The following is a 17361-nucleotide window of genomic DNA, read 5'->3' on the forward strand; positions in this document are numbered from 1 at the left end:
CCTCCCCTTACCATCATTTTGTATTTGTTTTCTATAATACATCCTCCCATCTCTAATCAAAATTGCTACTCCACGGGCTTTTTGGGTGCCGTGGTTTACATATATCTCCTCGTCCCAAACCTTTTTTATTCCGCCCATTAAGTCATCTGTCCAATTTGTCTCTTGCAGATATATTACTTGAGCATTAAGCCCACTTATCACCTGTTTAAATTGGTCCATGTCCCTCAGACCATTACAATTCAAACAAGCAATGCTTAATACTTCATCCATAATGAAAATTATAAGAAATAATAACATAAACATTAATGTGTCTCATTAGTAGATTTTGCGTCTTACTTTTTGGCGCTGCCTTCTCCACCCTTTTTCCTCTTAAGTGGTTTAGAGACAGCTTCATTTTTTTCCCGTTTCGTCCATAAAGGTAGCCTCTTGTATAATCATCCCCTCTTCTTCTTCCTCTTCTCCTTTTCCTTCTCGTATTCTCGTCAGTGCTCCTGCTTTTGGAGCTCCTGCTCGTCGGTGCTCCCATCACCGTTGGTTGTCATTTCATTGTCCATCCCTCCGCTCGCGTTATTCTGCCTCCTACTGCTTTTCCCAGACCCTCCTGCCTCCATTATGCTTTCCAGCTCGCTCCATTCCTCACCTCCTTCTTCGCCATTCGATAGTTGGGTCTCTTCCACCTCACCATACAGATCTACAGAGTCCCCCATCTCCTCTTTGTCGGCGTCCTTTCTGCTGTGTTGCATACACACAATTCCTTTCTCTTCCAACACACGGTGCAGCTCCCTTCGCTGCACTCCCGTGCGTAATGTCCTTGCCGACCACACTTATAACATTTGAAGTTCGGGCAGTCTTTAACAATATGTCCTGGCTGTATGCACAGGCGACATACCTTCACCTGTCTATCGTGTAACACCCGGAAGTGCTCGGTTCCTCCCACAATCTCAAACTTCATTGAGTATGGGAGTGATTTTACCTTTTCTGTAAACTTGACCTTTAGGAACCTCGTCCCTTCAGCGATTCCAGTCCCTGGCCATATTCTCCTTTTCACTATAGAAGCCGCTGTCACTCCCCAGTCTGTTAGTTTCTTTATTATTTCCTCATCAGTTATGTAGGTTGGCAGGTTCAGGAAAGAGACCACAGTCTCATTGTTATTGATCTCCTTCGCCAATATGCTCCCATTTCTGATTTTTATTCCGTCTAATATCTTGTTTTACCCTTTCTCCTCATGCATGGTCAGTTCGTATTCCCTTGGATTCTTGTATCTACAGTCAATGACCTCACCGCACTCTTCTTTTACTTTCCACAATAATTCCATCATCGTAATTCTTTCATTTCCAACAATTTCTACCAACACTGTTAGTTTCTTCTCATAACTCCGTCCGGTTGCTGCGTTTTCACCCCTCATTCTCCTCACCGACCCCTTGTCTTTCTCCTTGTTAGTCTCCATCTTGCCCGAAGCTCCCCGTGGGTAACCCTACCTCCAGTAGCAGAGCGCTGTTTGGGGAGAGGACTTACACCAACTTATAAACTTCTCGGTTTATCTCCCAGAATAAAACCAGAAACAAAAGAAATAAAAGAAAGTATTACTTCAACCAAACTTTCCATCTGTTTTCCGCACTGAATTTACTCACTTCCTGTTTAGCTCAATAGTGCTGAGCCCTGAAGGGTGGTATGGCCGTAAACGAGAGTCTCAGCTGATAGAGAGATATTTAAAGAAGGACACCAGCAGCAGCAGCACCTCTACACATTACGTTGAGTAGCCTAACTAAGAAAAAAAGAAAGAAAAAAAACGTTGACTCGTCCCTTTTTCTCAACGAACGAAAGAAAGAGAATGGCAAAAGTCAAGGTTACAGTGAGGCACTGTGAGTGGAAATTATTTCCTTAATTGTTATAATGATATTGTAAACAAATGTGTTAGTTGCCAGACATGACTGAATATAATACAGTCCAATTAAATCTCAATATAGTCAATATAATTTGTTTGTTTGTTTATTTATTTATTATTTTTAATTATTTATTTATATGCACGCATTTGATCTTGAACTCGTACTGTTATTAAGAGTATTACCGCAAAAAAATATATGACTTATTGGGCCCTATCTTGCACCCAGCACAATTGAATTTGTACACCGACGCATGTATCATTCCTATTTTGCACCCGACGCACAGCAGACTTTTCCCTCCACAGACACACATTTGTAAATTAGGGAATGAACTTGCGCTCCCGGGGGCGGTTCAGCGCAAAGAGGAGGCGTGTTCCGGCGCAAACGTTCCCTGGTGCTATTTTGCAGTCCCAGAAAAAAATTCCGCCACAGACCAGGAAAAACCTAGTCTAAAGTCAGTGGCGCGTTATTCAGATGCTATTTTAAGGGCGCATGCTTGGCCATAATGTAGCGTGTGCACAAAGCGCATACACTTTGCTTCTCTCATCTACACACAGACGCAGCAGTTCACATTTTTGCAAACAATACATAATTACAAGGAAAAATATTCCACATGAGGGAAATCATTGTGGTGTCCATGAAGATGTGAAAAAATAGGCATAAATCTAGCTTACACATTTACCCAAATTATTATACGCCTGTTTAACCGAAGCTTATTTGGGTGGGTTTCTCCATCCCCATACAGTGTCACTTCTCTGTCTTTTACGGCCCTGACGAGACGTCGGTCTCCTCGGCTATGAACCGCTCCTGGCTGCGCCTGGCAAATCTGCCGTTATAATAGCAACCCGTCATGGAACAAGCGCGCCTGCTTTTAAAGGGAATGTGAGATGACGCTGTGATTGGTTTATTTCACGTTACGCCCAAACCACACCTATGAATAATGTAGCTACTTCAGACCAACCCATTTTAGAGTCATTTATCCCGCCGGTATAATAGCAACAGCACCCGAGATCCGCCCACAAAGTTACTTGCGTTTCGCGTTTGATACTTGCGTTTCAGATCGTTAAAATAGGGCCCAATGAGTCTTCCATTTTTGTCATCAATGAGTGCAGTAAGTGATGTTATACTGCCCTCTTGCATTTGGATTAAACCTTAATAAAGTAAATAACTAAAGTGAAAACTGACAGATAACCTAGATACTGTTTTAAAAATAAAATAATACCTTTGATTTTCTGTTAAAGTGATGAGATGAGGTGTGTTTTGTACTATATTAGAGATTGGTTTACAGTACACTACAGGAATGTTAATTGATTTTTTTTTTTATTATGAATGCTTGAACAACAATTACGAAACAAAACTGCCAAGGGTGTACAAAAAAAAAAAAATCTAAATAACAATACAAATAAAATAATAAAAGGCCTAACTATTTCACAAAATCTTAAATGTATTAAATAAAGAAACATTTTTAACACCTTTTTTTGTATGTGCATGCTCTCCATAAAAGTAACTATAAGTATATAGTATATAAATATAGAGATCCCCGTTGGCATAAACTCAACTCATGTTGATCAATTTCACAGAAAACAAGACTTCGTATTTTGTCATTATGTATCTCCAGTAAATGCTTCTTGATTCAAGAAAAATCTATATACATTTTGGAAAACAACTTAAAAATACTGAAGAAAAACACTTGTTTCTACTTTGACATTTACATTTAGAGAACATATTATAGTCTCCATCTTGCCCGAAGCTCCCCGTGGGTAACCCCACCTCCAGTAGCAGTAGCAGAGCGCTGTTTGGGGAGAGGACTTACACCAACTTACTTCTCAATGTCTTATAAACTGTTCATTATAGCCTTAATAAAATATAATAATAAAATAGTCAACCTATATATAAAAATTACACTGCTCTGTTTAAATAATCAGTAGTACAATTCGTACATTCACAGTAAGCACTGCTCCACTGTGATGTTTCCAAGCACATTTTTGCGCGTGTGAAGAGGATGATTTTTTCCATCGATATTGGAACGTAAGTGAAGTACAAAGCCTATAATAAAGAATAGTTTAGCATCCAAATACATTGCAAATGCTGAAACATTTTCAAACAAACAAACAACCTTTTCTGTTTAATTCTTTAGTATTTTTTTGGCTTTGGTCCAATGCTTTGTAGAGTAATTTCCATGTTCTATAATGTGATTTTAGAAGTGTTTCCCGTAACTTAGGTATTTCACAATTACTTTTTAATCTTGCAGTCGAATTAATGTCTCTATTCATAAAAAATTGTAGTGATACAATGTAGTGATAGACATTCAAAGGACCTTTACTATAAGCCAATTTGCAGACGACACTCTCATATTTCTTAAAAATAAAGACGTTATATATTAGTTATTGATCAAATTTCTATCTTTTCAAAGGCATCAGGTCTAACCCTAAAGTTTCAAAAGTGTGAATTAATGGCTATCCATAATTGTGATTTAGAAGAGGGCATTCCAGTGAAAAACGAGGTTAAGTACATAGGGGTTATGATTACCAAACATGTTGTTAATAGAGAATATTCCACTTTTAACCCTAAAATAAAAAGTATGAAAAAATCTTTGGTTATCTCGAGACCATATGGTCCATACTCTATGGGTCCATATGGCTAAGAAAAATATTGGCAGCCTTGAATTTGTGTTGAGATGTGGTCTTGATATCAGGGGTGTGAACCCTCACTGGTCTCACGGTTCGGTTCGATTACGATTATCATGTCATCGATTCAGTTCAATTCGATATCACGATGCACTGCATCCTCAATTTTCAATTTTACTTCACATGTATACAATTTTGTCAATAAATAAAAGCAGTCAGATATATGAACTGAACATTTAATTTTACCCGCTCAAAGAAAACACGCTTCTTGAATATATCAAACATCAAACAAAACTCAAGCCTGGGCACAGAAGACAACAGGAGCATTTAGAACACACAAAAGTAAATACTAAAAGTGATGCCATTGATCCACGACATGAGACCGTAGCTCTGCCAAACTTGGCTAAGTTTAATCTCTTTTCCAAACACTGATATTCCTTGAAAACTTGCTTTTTTGATATGAGCAGCCATGACCTGAGTAAACAATGTGAAGAGAAAAGGTGATATAGGACATCCTTATGATCCTAGTATGAACAAATTAACACACATATTACAAACATATACCCACAGCATATGCACACATAAACCTGTTCAAAAGAAGAAGAAGAAAAAAAAAGCATGCTTGCACACCCATGATATATATATATATATATAATTAGTCAGAATCTAGAGAGGATACAGAGTCGTAATTTAAAATAGGATTCCAGGTTTTATAAAATGTATCAGTACCGAGTAGAGTATTACAAATTTTTCAAGTGAAAGGAATGACATCAGATCCTTTAACCAAGAGGTAGTTGGAGGGGGGGGTTAGGCACTTCCAATGCAACAAGCTGCACCTTCTAGCAATAAGAGAAGCGAAGGCGATAGCCTCTGCTTTCTGTCTCGTGATAGATGACGAGTGATACACACCAAAGATGGCAACTAGAGGACATGGAGATAAAGAAACGTGCAGAGCCCTAGACATGAAGTCAAAAAAAGAAGCCCAATATGAGGCCAGTTTTGGGCAGCTAAAGAATGTATGGGTGTGATCAGCGGGAGAGAAGGAGCATCTGGTACAGAAGTCCTCTGTTTCTGGGAACAATTTATGAAGTCTAGCTTTGGTCAGATGAATTCGATGAAAGACTTTTAGCTGAATGAGACTTAGCCGAGCACATACAGACGTAGAATGGACATCCTTGTCTTATCCCACGGCCCATATCAAATCTCTGACAGGTACCGCGAGATAATTGGACTGAACTATTCAAACCATTATAAAGTGTATAAATTGCTTTTTGAAAAAAAATGACCAAAACCAAAGAAATCAATAACTTTAAACATAAACGAATGTTCATTTGTGTCAAACGCTTTATAGAAATCAATAAATATAAGGTGTCTATAATCAATTAAATCTAAAATTAGTCTAATATTATTTCCAATATAACGGCCTTTCAAAAAACCTGACTGCTCTTCATCAATTATTGTATTTAGATTTTTCTTAAGTCTTTTTGCAAAAATTAAAGAAAAGATTTTAGTATCATTATTTAACAAACTAATTGGTCTCCAATTTTCTAAGAACAATTTATCTTTGTTAGGCTTGGGTATAAGTGTAATTACCCCTTGTTTTAGTGATACTGCAAGTATAAAGGGTGCAAGGTCATTACAATTTTTTTTTTTTATAAAACTCCCCTTTCAAGCCATCATTCCCAGGAGACTTATTTTCTTTAAGACTATTTATACAATTTGAAATTTCCTCAATATTTAATTCATCACATGAATTTTTGTAGTCTGACGTAATCGTATTAATACTGGTTGATAAATTACTAAGAAAACAATCTGCATCATTTAGTTGATTATTTGAACTATACAATTTACTATAAAATTGAAATACAAGAAAACAAGAAATATCCTTGGGATTATCATTAGTAGGCTAAGTCCATTTATTATTCATTTGATTATGAGAATTATTGAATTTATATTATTATTAATAATAATAATAATAATATATCTATAAATTACAGAAACGTCTGTCTGTCTGTGTGTCTGTGTGTGTGTGTGTGTGTGTGTGTGTGTGTGTCTGTTAACCACATATCTCTCGAACCGTTAGTCCGATGGATTTCAAATTCGACAGTCTTGCCATGGGCACGAGTAGTGCAGTGCCAAGTTTGACATTGTTTGGATGAGAAATGCTAAAGATATCATTAAATATATCATTTTTAAAAGGTTGTGGTTTAAAAATAAACATTCTGACATTAGAGGGTTGTATCGTTCAAAGAAGCCCCAAGAAAATTGTGGTTTAAAAATAAACACTCTGACATAAACACTCAGTCAGCTACACTGTTTACTTCTGAATATTATAGTTTGGTTCCTTGAATATTATAGTTTTCTTTACCAAAAAACCAACAATTACTAAAAACACACACACAAAAACTGATTTTGCATGGGCACTTTGCACTAGTAATATATAATTCGGTAATAAGCGAAAACATAAACCATTGAGCCTGCTACTTTTGCCAAACAAGCTGTTTCTATGGCAACCATGGCGCGTCATAGTGTTTGCTTACGTCACAGACAGCAAGACTCGTTTGCAGTCACTGCAGTTGAGCGATATTCCGAGCAGAGCAGAAGCATAGAAGTTAATATATTTAGATTTTAAGCGAAATATATACCTATGACAGCAAAAACCTACGGATACAAACTTTAGAAACACTGCAATAAGACGCCATTCTTTACAGACGGAGTCTATACTCGTGTAGCGTGTTGCCTACATACTCACAGTTCATAGACTCAAACTGTACAGAGTCACGCACAGTGTGTATCGCATATAGTTTGACAACTGTACATCTGATTTGACAGCATTAAACACAAAACTCGCAATGTCTACCAACTTCAGAGAGGTGTGTCTGGAGGTATACATCAACGGCGAGTTCTACAGCAGTGACAGTAGCTGGGTACCAGAAGAGGAAGATGCAGAGTTGGAGTTTACCATCACCGATGCCATCTACGACCATTTCGGTAGCTCGGCAGTGATCAGTGCCCAGCTGGAGGTTGATTTACCTGAGGACATGTCATTCAGTTACAGCTTGTTAGAGGGGGACGCTGCGCAGGCTGACTTGGATATGATCGACTCAACCTCAGCGTGTGTAGAGAGAGATGAGCAACTGGAGAATGAAGTTAAAAGTGTCATCTCAGAGTTGGTGTCACCAACAGAAGTGGTAGGGAGCAGCAGTGGGATCGATGCTTCTCCAGAAACCCCTGAGAACAGCCCAACAGGTGAATGTTAAACATGCACAACAGGTCAACATGCACCACTGATACATTTTCTATATTCAGGGCAGGGTCGGGTATGGGGGAGCTTTTCACAGGATTGTGAACGCAACGGGGGGAAAAAATGTAATTTACATTTGTTCATTTTTAGCATTTAGTAATTTATTTGTATAAAAAAAGTTTTCCGCGCAGCTCCGGTTCCGAAGATGAACGACTTCGAGGCGAATTTGGCCGAGCATGTCTCATCACACCAGCACCCAGTTTGCGAATGTCGAAATTAGTTGATCACATTTACAAAATGAGCCTACAATAGAATAATAAGCCTTTTTTTTTAATGAACATGAAGTTCAAAGTTCATTAAAAATGTTCACAAAGCTAAATGTTCAGTGAAATTAGAAAATATTTAAGAGATCGTTAATTTAGTTGTATGCATGCATTCTCATATCCATTTATTGTGTTCTAATGTCAAGTAATAATCTTATCCCTTTCATGCATAGAGGTCACTACAGTGGACAGCTGTTTAAAAAGCATTTTCTTGAATTTGCTCGGGTTTTGAAGGCACAATTCATATTTATACTGTGAATGTTGTTTTTGAAAATACCTAATCTGCAGTAACTTTTTTTGACTGTAAATAAATGTATTTGTATTATTAGGATGTAATTTTCATTTACATCAAAAAAGTAATTTGATTACATAAAGTATGTGACTTGTAATGCATTACTTGTTGGATCAAAAAGTAATCTGATTACGTAATGCACATTACTTGTAACGCATTACTTTACTCAAGTGGACATCTGAAGATCTCTTTGAAAAATGTGTAAAACATTTTTACATAAAATAAGATTCACATCTTGTTTTTCATGCCCTAAGAGCATTAAAAATACATGGGAAAAAAATCCTGACTGAGGTTATCATAATTCATGCATGAAAGGGTTAAGGTTTACTGGGTTTTACACTAATAATTTGTAGTGTGGTTGGTGAAGTGTAGCTTCTAAATAAACATCATCATCTGTGCACCTTATTTCTCTCGCTGCTGATTCCTGATGGTTTCAAGAAAAATTACTCCGAGTAATTACTCCCTGTCGTTTCAAAGAATACTACAACGACGAGCACGTCGAGTATAAATGCAACATTAACAATGATATGTAAACAGAAATGTCTTTCAAGTCAGACTAATTTTTCATGTCTAATGGTTTGAGATGTTTCTAATAACTTATGTTTTTCTTTTGTTTTTCAGAAAGTACCAAAGTGTGGATGATGAAAAAAATTTGTGGATTCTTTCAAAGGCTTTTTGGTGTTCCAGAGCCACTGTGTGTCCCAGTCATTCCTCAGCCAACATCTGAAACGGATCTGGTCGATACCGAGCAATCAAGTGTCCCAGTTCCAAGAGTTTCTGAGCAGGAACCTCAAGTGGATCTGGTTGATCCAGAGGAGTCCAGTGTTGTCCCAGGTCTAAACCGTTCTGAGCCAGAACCAGTGTCCTCTGAAGGTCAGGCAGTTGAAGTCAGGGATGCCATCTCAGATCTGAAGAGCCCTACATTGGTGTGTGACGATCTGAGCGACTCAGCAGGGCCTTCAGGGAGCAGCAGTGGGATCGATCAGGATGGCATGGATGCTTCTCCTGAAACCCCTGAAAAGATCAGCCCAAAAGGTGAATGTCAACAGAGCATTTGAGATGCAACATTACAATGTACACTCTGTAAAGTTTCAGGAGTGACAACCGCATTTAAATGCAGGAGCGAGTCCACTAAATTATCATTCCATGTGTGTTTGGAACACGACTCACTCTTGCAGTGTTGCCAGATCCACTTATTATAAACGTTCGCTCATACAGCGATTGAATTTATGGCGTTATTAAAGTGAGCAGGTGCAGGTCGCAATATTTCATTTATTAACTTTTTTATGGGCTACAAGATCTGGCAACAAGTATTAGTCAAGGCTCATCCCACTTTCCCCTATGATTTCTTGCACCACACATAAAGATGAGATACACGTCTGTCATCTCTCATATCTCTCGTCGTACGTCATTAACAACTAGTTGTCCGGTTTGGTTCCGTACACACTGTGTAGAATTTTTGTAAATGCAGTTGTCACTCCTGTAAATTACTGAACTGTGTGTGTACAGAACAAATGAGATGCAAACAGAAATGTCTTTCAATTTGGACTAATTATTCATTTTTAATATGTGGTTTTTAACAACTGTTCATCTTTGATTTGACAGCATTAGACACAAAACTCGCAATGTCTACCAACTTCAGAGAGGTGTGTCTGGAGGTATACATCAACGGCGAGTTCTACAGCAGTGACAGTAGCTGGGTACCAGAAGAGGAAGATGCGCAGTTGGAGTTTACCATCACCGATGCCATCTACGACCATTTCGGTAGCTCAGCAGTGATCAGTGCCCAGCTGGAGGTTGATTTACCTGAGGACATGTCATTCAGTTACAGCTTGTTAGAGGGGGACGCTGCGCAGGCTGACTTGGATATGATCGACTCGACCTCAGCGTGTGTAGAGAGAGATGAGCAGCAGGAGAATGAAGTCAAAAGTGTCATCTCAGAGTTAGTGTCACCAACAGAAGTGGCAGGGAGCAGCAGTGGGATCGATGAACTTGAATTGGATCTGGTCGATCCCAAGGAATCATGTGTTCCAGGTCCAAGCGTTCCTGAGCTGGAACCGGAATTGGATTTGGTTGATTCAGATGAATCGTGTGTTCCAGGTCCAAGCGTTCCTTATGCATGCAGTTCCGAGCAGGAGCTAGTTCAAGAAGAAACCTGTGTCCCATTGGAGGAGCGTGTGAAGGGCTGTATACAGCATCGGCAACCTGTCACTGCGGTCTGGGACAACATCTTCATTGGAAATGAGTAAGTCTACAACACATTAATATAAACCTAATATAGACTAATATAAACCATGTGATTAATAATGTAATGCAGGAATAGGAACAGGAATCAAACACAATTATATTTCTACATTGTAAATCCTATGCAGTGAAAGACTAATCTTGGCTGTTGTGTTCTTGTGCAGAGAGATTGCAAGGGACCGAATGAAAATGAAGGAGCTGGGTATTACTCACATCCTCAATGCTGCTGCTGTGAAGAAGCTGAGGTTCCCATGGGAGAAAGACCCGAGTGAAACCGTTAATACAGGGGCGAGATACTACAGTGGCATGAACATCACTTATTGTGGCTTGCCTACAACGCACAGTTCCAAAATCAGCAAATACTATGTGTCAGCTGCCAAATTCATCCACAAAGCCAAGAAAAACCCAAAAAGTAAGATCTTTTGTCAAGTGTTCTGGAGTGACAAACTGTTTGGGACTTTTTCTGACTGTCTTTCTCTTTTTATTTCCACAGATAAGGTGTTCATTCACTGCACTGAGGGTGTCAGCTACGCCCCTACTCTTTTTCTGGCATACCTCATGATCCACCATTACATGACATTGGAGGATGCCATTGATCATCTCATAGAGGTAAGATATATCAAGCCCGACATAGACTTCCTGAAGCAGCTGGAAATCCTCAATGAGGAATTGTGCGCAATAAAGCTACAAATGATATGGGAAAACTACAGCTGGATGTAAAAAAAAAAACAGCTGGAAAAAGTGCTGCAGAGCAACAAGTTTACAAAATACTTCAATAATAATGTAAAAATGTACATAGTTCAGGCCTGGTCCTCGTGAGACGCGAGACGGTGTGGCACGCATGTGATGCTCATTCGCACGTGTGCCACCGTCCCCACTCTGCTTGATCACAGGTTTTTATATCTGCTCTATTTACAATACAATACAATATACTTTATTGTCCCCTTAGGGAAATTTGTCTTGGGCACAGTGTGTATGCTGCATTTTTAAATCACACAAACTAATAAGTAATAAACAGTATAAAATAAAATAATCAGTGTTAACCAGAAATGATCAAGTCTTTAAACTTGTCATTCAGGATTCTAATGGAGGCAGGCACAAAAGAGTATTTAAATCGGTTAAGTCGACATTTGGGCACTCTATATCTTCTGCCCGAAGGCAGAAGAAAATACTCAGGATAAAGAATGTGGGAGGGATCCGCCAGTATTCTGTGTGCCCCTCGATACACAGACTGCTCATACAGTGTTTGAAGCGATGGATAGTCTTTCCACTCCACAATTTTCATGGCAGTTTTGAAGAAAGTCTGTTTTTTAACTGTACAGAGAGGTTACCATACCAGGCTTGGATCCCATACCTGATTAGGCTCTCCAGAACAGCCTGATAAAATACAGTCATCATTTTTTTGCTGACACCATACCGCCTGAGTCTCCTCAGGAAGTAAAGTCTTTGTTGGAGTTTAGTACATAGGTTGTCAACATGAACCTGCCATGTAAGCGTGTTATTAATATAGATGCCTATTTGTATCTCTTTACTTTTTATAACCAGAGCACAGATTAAAGTGCACTTTAAAAAAAAAAAAAACTATGGGGTTCCATTTGTGCCAAAAATTAGTCGACTACTTTGTGCTTTGTACAATACATTTGTCATTGACAACAGTCATTGCCTAGTTGTTCAGATAAATTAGTATACAGTATGTTGAAATGTATGTTCTCTGTTTATGTCATCTTGCTCTGTCGTCTGGTTCCGTCATCTATCTAGATGTCGTCTTGTTCTGTCATCTTAACTGTCGTCTCTTTCTGTCATCTGGTTCTGTCGTCTCTTTCTGTCATCTGGTTCTGTCGTCTTAACTGAACTGTCGTCTCTTTCTGTCATTTGGTTCTGTCCTCTTGTTCTGTCATCTTAACTGTCCAAATGACAGAACAAGACGATAGAACCAGATGACAGAAAGAGACGACAGAACCAGACGACAGAACAAGATGACAGTAAAGATGACAGAACCAAATGACAGAACAAGACGACAGAACCAAATGACAGAAAGAGACGACAGAAACAAATGACAGAACAAGATGACAGAACAAGACGACAGTTCAGTTAAGATGACAGAACCAAATGACAAAAAGAGATGACAGAACCAAATTACAGAACAAGACGACAGAACAAAATGACAGAACAAGACAACAGAACCAAATGACAGAACAAGACGACAGAACCAGATGACAGAACCAGATGACAGAAAGAGTCGACAGTTAAGATGACAGAACCAAATTACAGAACAAGACGACAGAACAAAATGACAGAACAAGACGACAGAACCAAATGACAGAACAAGACGACAGAACCAGATGACAGAACCAGATGACAGAAAGAGTCGACAGTTAAGATGACATAACCAAATGACAGAAAGAGACGACAGAACAAGACGACAGAACCAGATGACAGAAAGAGACGACTGAACAAGACGACAGTTCAGTTAAGATGACAGAACCAGATGACAGAAATAGACGACAGAACCAAATGACAGAACAAGACGACAGTTCAGTTAAGATGACAGAACCAGATGACAGAAATAGACGACAGAACCAAATGACAGAACAAGACGACAGAACCAAATGACAGAACAAGACGACAGAACCAGACGACAGTTCAGTTAAGACGACAGAACCAAATGACAGAACAAGACGACAGAACCAGACGATAGAAAGAGACGACAGTTAAGATGACAGAACAAGACAACAGAACCAAATGACAGAACAAGACGACAGTCCAGTTAAGACGGCAGAACCAGATGACAGAAAGAGACGACGGAACAAGATGACAGAACCAGACAACAGTTCAGTTAAGACGACAGAACCAAATGACAGAACAAGACGACAGAACCAAATGACAGAAAGAGACGACAGAACAAGACAACAGTTTAGTTGAGACGACAGAACCAGACGACAGAACAAGACGACAGAAAGAGACGACAGTTAAGATGACAGAACAAGACGACAGAAAGAGACGACAGAACAAGACGACAGAACCAAATGACAGAAAGAGACGACAGAAAGAGACGACAGAACAAGACGACAGAAAGAGACGACAGAACAAGACGACAGAAAGAGACGACAGAACAAGACGACAGAAAGAGACGACAGAACAAGATGACAGAAAGAGACGACAGTTAAGACGACAGAACCAAATGACAGAACCAGACGACAGAAAGAGACGACAGTTAAGACGACAGAACCAAATGACAGAAAGAGACGACAGAACCAAATGACAGAAAGAGACGACAGAACCAGATGACAGAAAGAGACGACAGTTAAGATGACAGAACAAGACGACATCTAGATAGATGACGGAACCAGAAGACAGAGCAAGATGACATAAACAGAGAACATACATTTCAACATATACTAATTTATCTGAACAACTAGGCAATGACTGTTGTCAAGGACAAATTTATTGTACAAAGCACAAAGTAGTCGACTAATTTTTTTGGCACAAATGGAACCCGATAAAAAACAGCACAGATAAAAGAACAATCATGAGCAAAATAAGAACAATCTTTCAATAATAAAAAATTAAAAAAAGAACCTTAAACCTTTGCACATCAATTTGAATAAAATATTTTTCAATAAAAATATTACAATTGGAGATGTTGTGTGTTGTCGCTGTTCCTTATTTCATCATTCCTTAAATCATTCCTTAATCTGCTTGTGGTGTGTGTTTGATATCATACCTGTCTTCACACTAATGTCTTTTTCTAAGAACAACTTTTTAGAAAATAAGTGCTATTCACCAAAGTTTTTCAAAAGTAGTTTGCTAAATGTTTACTCTGTGTTAAAATAAAATATAAACTGTAAATACAGTATATTGTTAAAAAAAATCATGATATAGGCAAATGAAGAGGAAAAGTGAGAAAATTCGTCGGTGGTGACATCTGGTTTTAATGGCAGTTGTTTCCTGGGGGTTTTCCAGAAAGCAAGGTTATTAATATTACATCCCAGTTTCTTGATCTGATTGATATTTGGCGTGTAAAGAACCCACATAAAAAACATTTTACATGGGGTCCTTTTCAGGGCGCATTCAACATTCTAGATTGGATTTTTGGTTGATAACTAGTAATCTTCTTCCTCATTTAACTGTAATATTTCTCTGATCTGTGACATTTTAACTGATCTGTGATTTATAGGAGTGCACTGTAGTTGTCGATTGGAGTGCACTGTAGTTGTCAATTGCTCTTGTCTGCCTTGTTGCTCCTGCGTTGGTTTGCATCTGTAAGCTTTGTATATCTTTCTGTTTTGAATCATTATTAACTATCATTCCTTGTTGTTTTACTGCTAAATATAGCTCACTCAACATCACACATTAACCTGACATCGCTAGCTTCAATCTAAATCGTTATTGCCACCTCAACACGCTAGTAATTCGCTAGCCTGTTAGCATGCCATCCAAATTTAAAAGTGCTGGCTAATGCTAATCGTAAATTCTTTTTATTATTATTCACGTCGGCACTAATGATGTTCGACTCCACCAGTGGGAGATCACCAAAATTAACGTTAAAGAGGTGTGTGAAATCGCAAGTACGATGTCAGGCACTGTAATTTGCTCTGGCCCCCTTCCTGTTCGCAGGTGTGATGAGATACTTAGTAGATTGTCCTCACTCAATGGATGGTTGTCTAAGTGGTGTCCGCAAAATAATATAGAATTCATAGACAATTGGAAAAGTTTTTGGGGCAGACCTGACCTGTTGAAAAGAAATGGTATTCATCCCTCCTGGGATGGTGCTGCTCTTCTCTCTTGTAATATGGCACATAGTCTTAGAGCTCAAACATGAATTGGGGCTCAGGTCAGGAAGCAGACAGACTGGCTTAACCGACCGTCTGCCAGCCAGTTCAAATCTAGACTAAAAACACATCTCTTTGACCTAGCATACACATAACACATTATAGACTTTTATAATTCAATGTAAGGCTGCATAGTTTAGGTCAGCCGGAACCGGGAACACTCCCAAAAAAATTCTGATGTACTTGTTCATCATAAGAAGGATGGCGTCTACGCTAATATTAGTCTCTCTGTTTATCCGAGGTTTACCGCAGTCCGCCGGATCCAGGCCATATCCAGATCCAATGAAGGACCTGCGCCTGGACATGATGACAACGCAGTCCTGAAGTCTCAACCAGTCCCTCCCTGTTTACTGAAGTCAGCCGAACCCTGGGCGTATCCAGATCAGATGGTGGACCTGCACCTGGACCTATCCATGACGCATCCCTGAAGTGCCAGCCTCATCAGCCCTGTGAAGGCCTCATCGACACGACCAATCTGACTTCTGACCTGTAATGCTGCCTGGATCATAATCATACACTGTTCGCTCGTTGGCCAGAGGAGAACTGAGCGACTGAGCCTGGTTTCTCCCAAGGTTTTTTTCTCCATTCTGTCACCTGATGGAGTTTTGGTTCCTTGCCACTGTCGCCTTGGCTTTTGGCTTGCTTAGTTGGGGACATTTAATATTCAACAATATTATTGATCTGCCTTACTTAGGGTGGACGATGACGCAATTTTCTTCTAGAAACAAACTTTGTTGTATTATTTTCATGTTATCACTGTGAAGCTGCTTTGATACGATCTATATTGTAAAAAGCGCTATATAAATAAAGGTGACTTGACTTGACTTGACTTGACTGATCACAGTGCCATATCACTCTCTCTTAGGATCAATGGCAGCTCACCTTCTACCAGAACTCAAGGGAAGTTTAACAATAATATGTTAAAATGTGAATCCTTTTGTAATTATGTTAAAATTAACTTTTGTCTGAATTAACTTCAATTGGCAAATGGGAATGGGTTAAATTTAGCATTAAAAGATTGGCAATTAAAGAAGCTGAACGAATTGTAAATGCTAGAAAATTAAGGCAGATAACAATTAAAATTATTTTGGTAATAAATACATCCTTTGAGAGAGAGAGGGAGAGAGAGAGAGAGAGAGATTCATTCCTTCTATAATGATTTATATAAATCAAAATATACAGAGAAAGACTGATCTTTTCTTTTCCTTCTTAAAAGATAAAGTTCCTATTATAGACTCATAGGCTTATAGAAATATGATGGAAGCTGACATTGAGATTTCAGAATTAGGCATTGCTATAAAACAAATGTCTAATGGAAAGTCTCCAGGTATTGATGGCATCACAGTAGAACTATATTTAAAAATAAATTGGCCTGAAATTAGAATCTTGAAGCACTAAAAGAGCATATAGGTAAAGCTGAATTATCGCCATCAATGAAGCATGGTTTAATTATTCTAGTTCCAAAGTCATACAAGGATAAATTATATTTAGACAACAACTCTTTTATGTAACGATTTCAAATCGCTTTCTCGTGTTTTTGCAAATAGACTTTAAAAAGGCATTGGTGAAATTATCAGTGAAACACAATCAGCTTTTATCAAAGGGAGAAGTATTATAATTATTTAATTCCTCATACAAGCTTACTTCTATTTCCAGACTTTTTCGAGGCGTTTGATACCCTCGAACAACCTTTTCTGTTTAAGTCCTGAGTATTTTTTTGGCTTTGGTCCAATGCTTTGTAGAGTAATTTCCATGTTCTATAATGCGATAAAGTGTTTCCCGTAACTTAGGTATTTCACAATTACTTTTTAATCTTGCAGTCGAATTAATGTCTCTATTCATAAAAAATTGAGGACAATGTAGTGATAGACATTCAAAGGACCTTTACTATAAGCCAATTTGCAGATGACACTCTC

The 17361-nt window shown here is 38.6% G+C and overlaps 1 protein-coding gene across 1 annotated transcript; it reads left to right on the top strand.

Moving 5' to 3' along the window:
- Window positions 1-7169: 7169 nt before the first annotated feature.
- LOC311081423 (uncharacterized protein) lies at window positions 7170-10359 on the top strand (the record flags this gene model as incomplete). Its single annotated transcript, XM_084111960.1, has 4 exons — window positions 7170-7759; window positions 8991-9404; window positions 9975-10257; window positions 10329-10359. The coding sequence occupies exons 1-4, from the start codon at window positions 7363-7365 to the stop codon at window positions 10357-10359; spliced, it is 1125 nt and encodes a 374-aa protein (XP_083968086.1). The 5' UTR covers window positions 7170-7362.
- Between the last annotated feature and the right edge of the window lie 7002 nt (window positions 10360-17361).

Source organism: Abramis brama (assembly GCF_963993115.1).
Source record: "Abramis brama genome assembly, chromosome: 4".
NCBI classification, from domain to species: Eukaryota; Metazoa; Chordata; class Actinopteri; order Cypriniformes; family Leuciscidae; genus Abramis; species Abramis brama.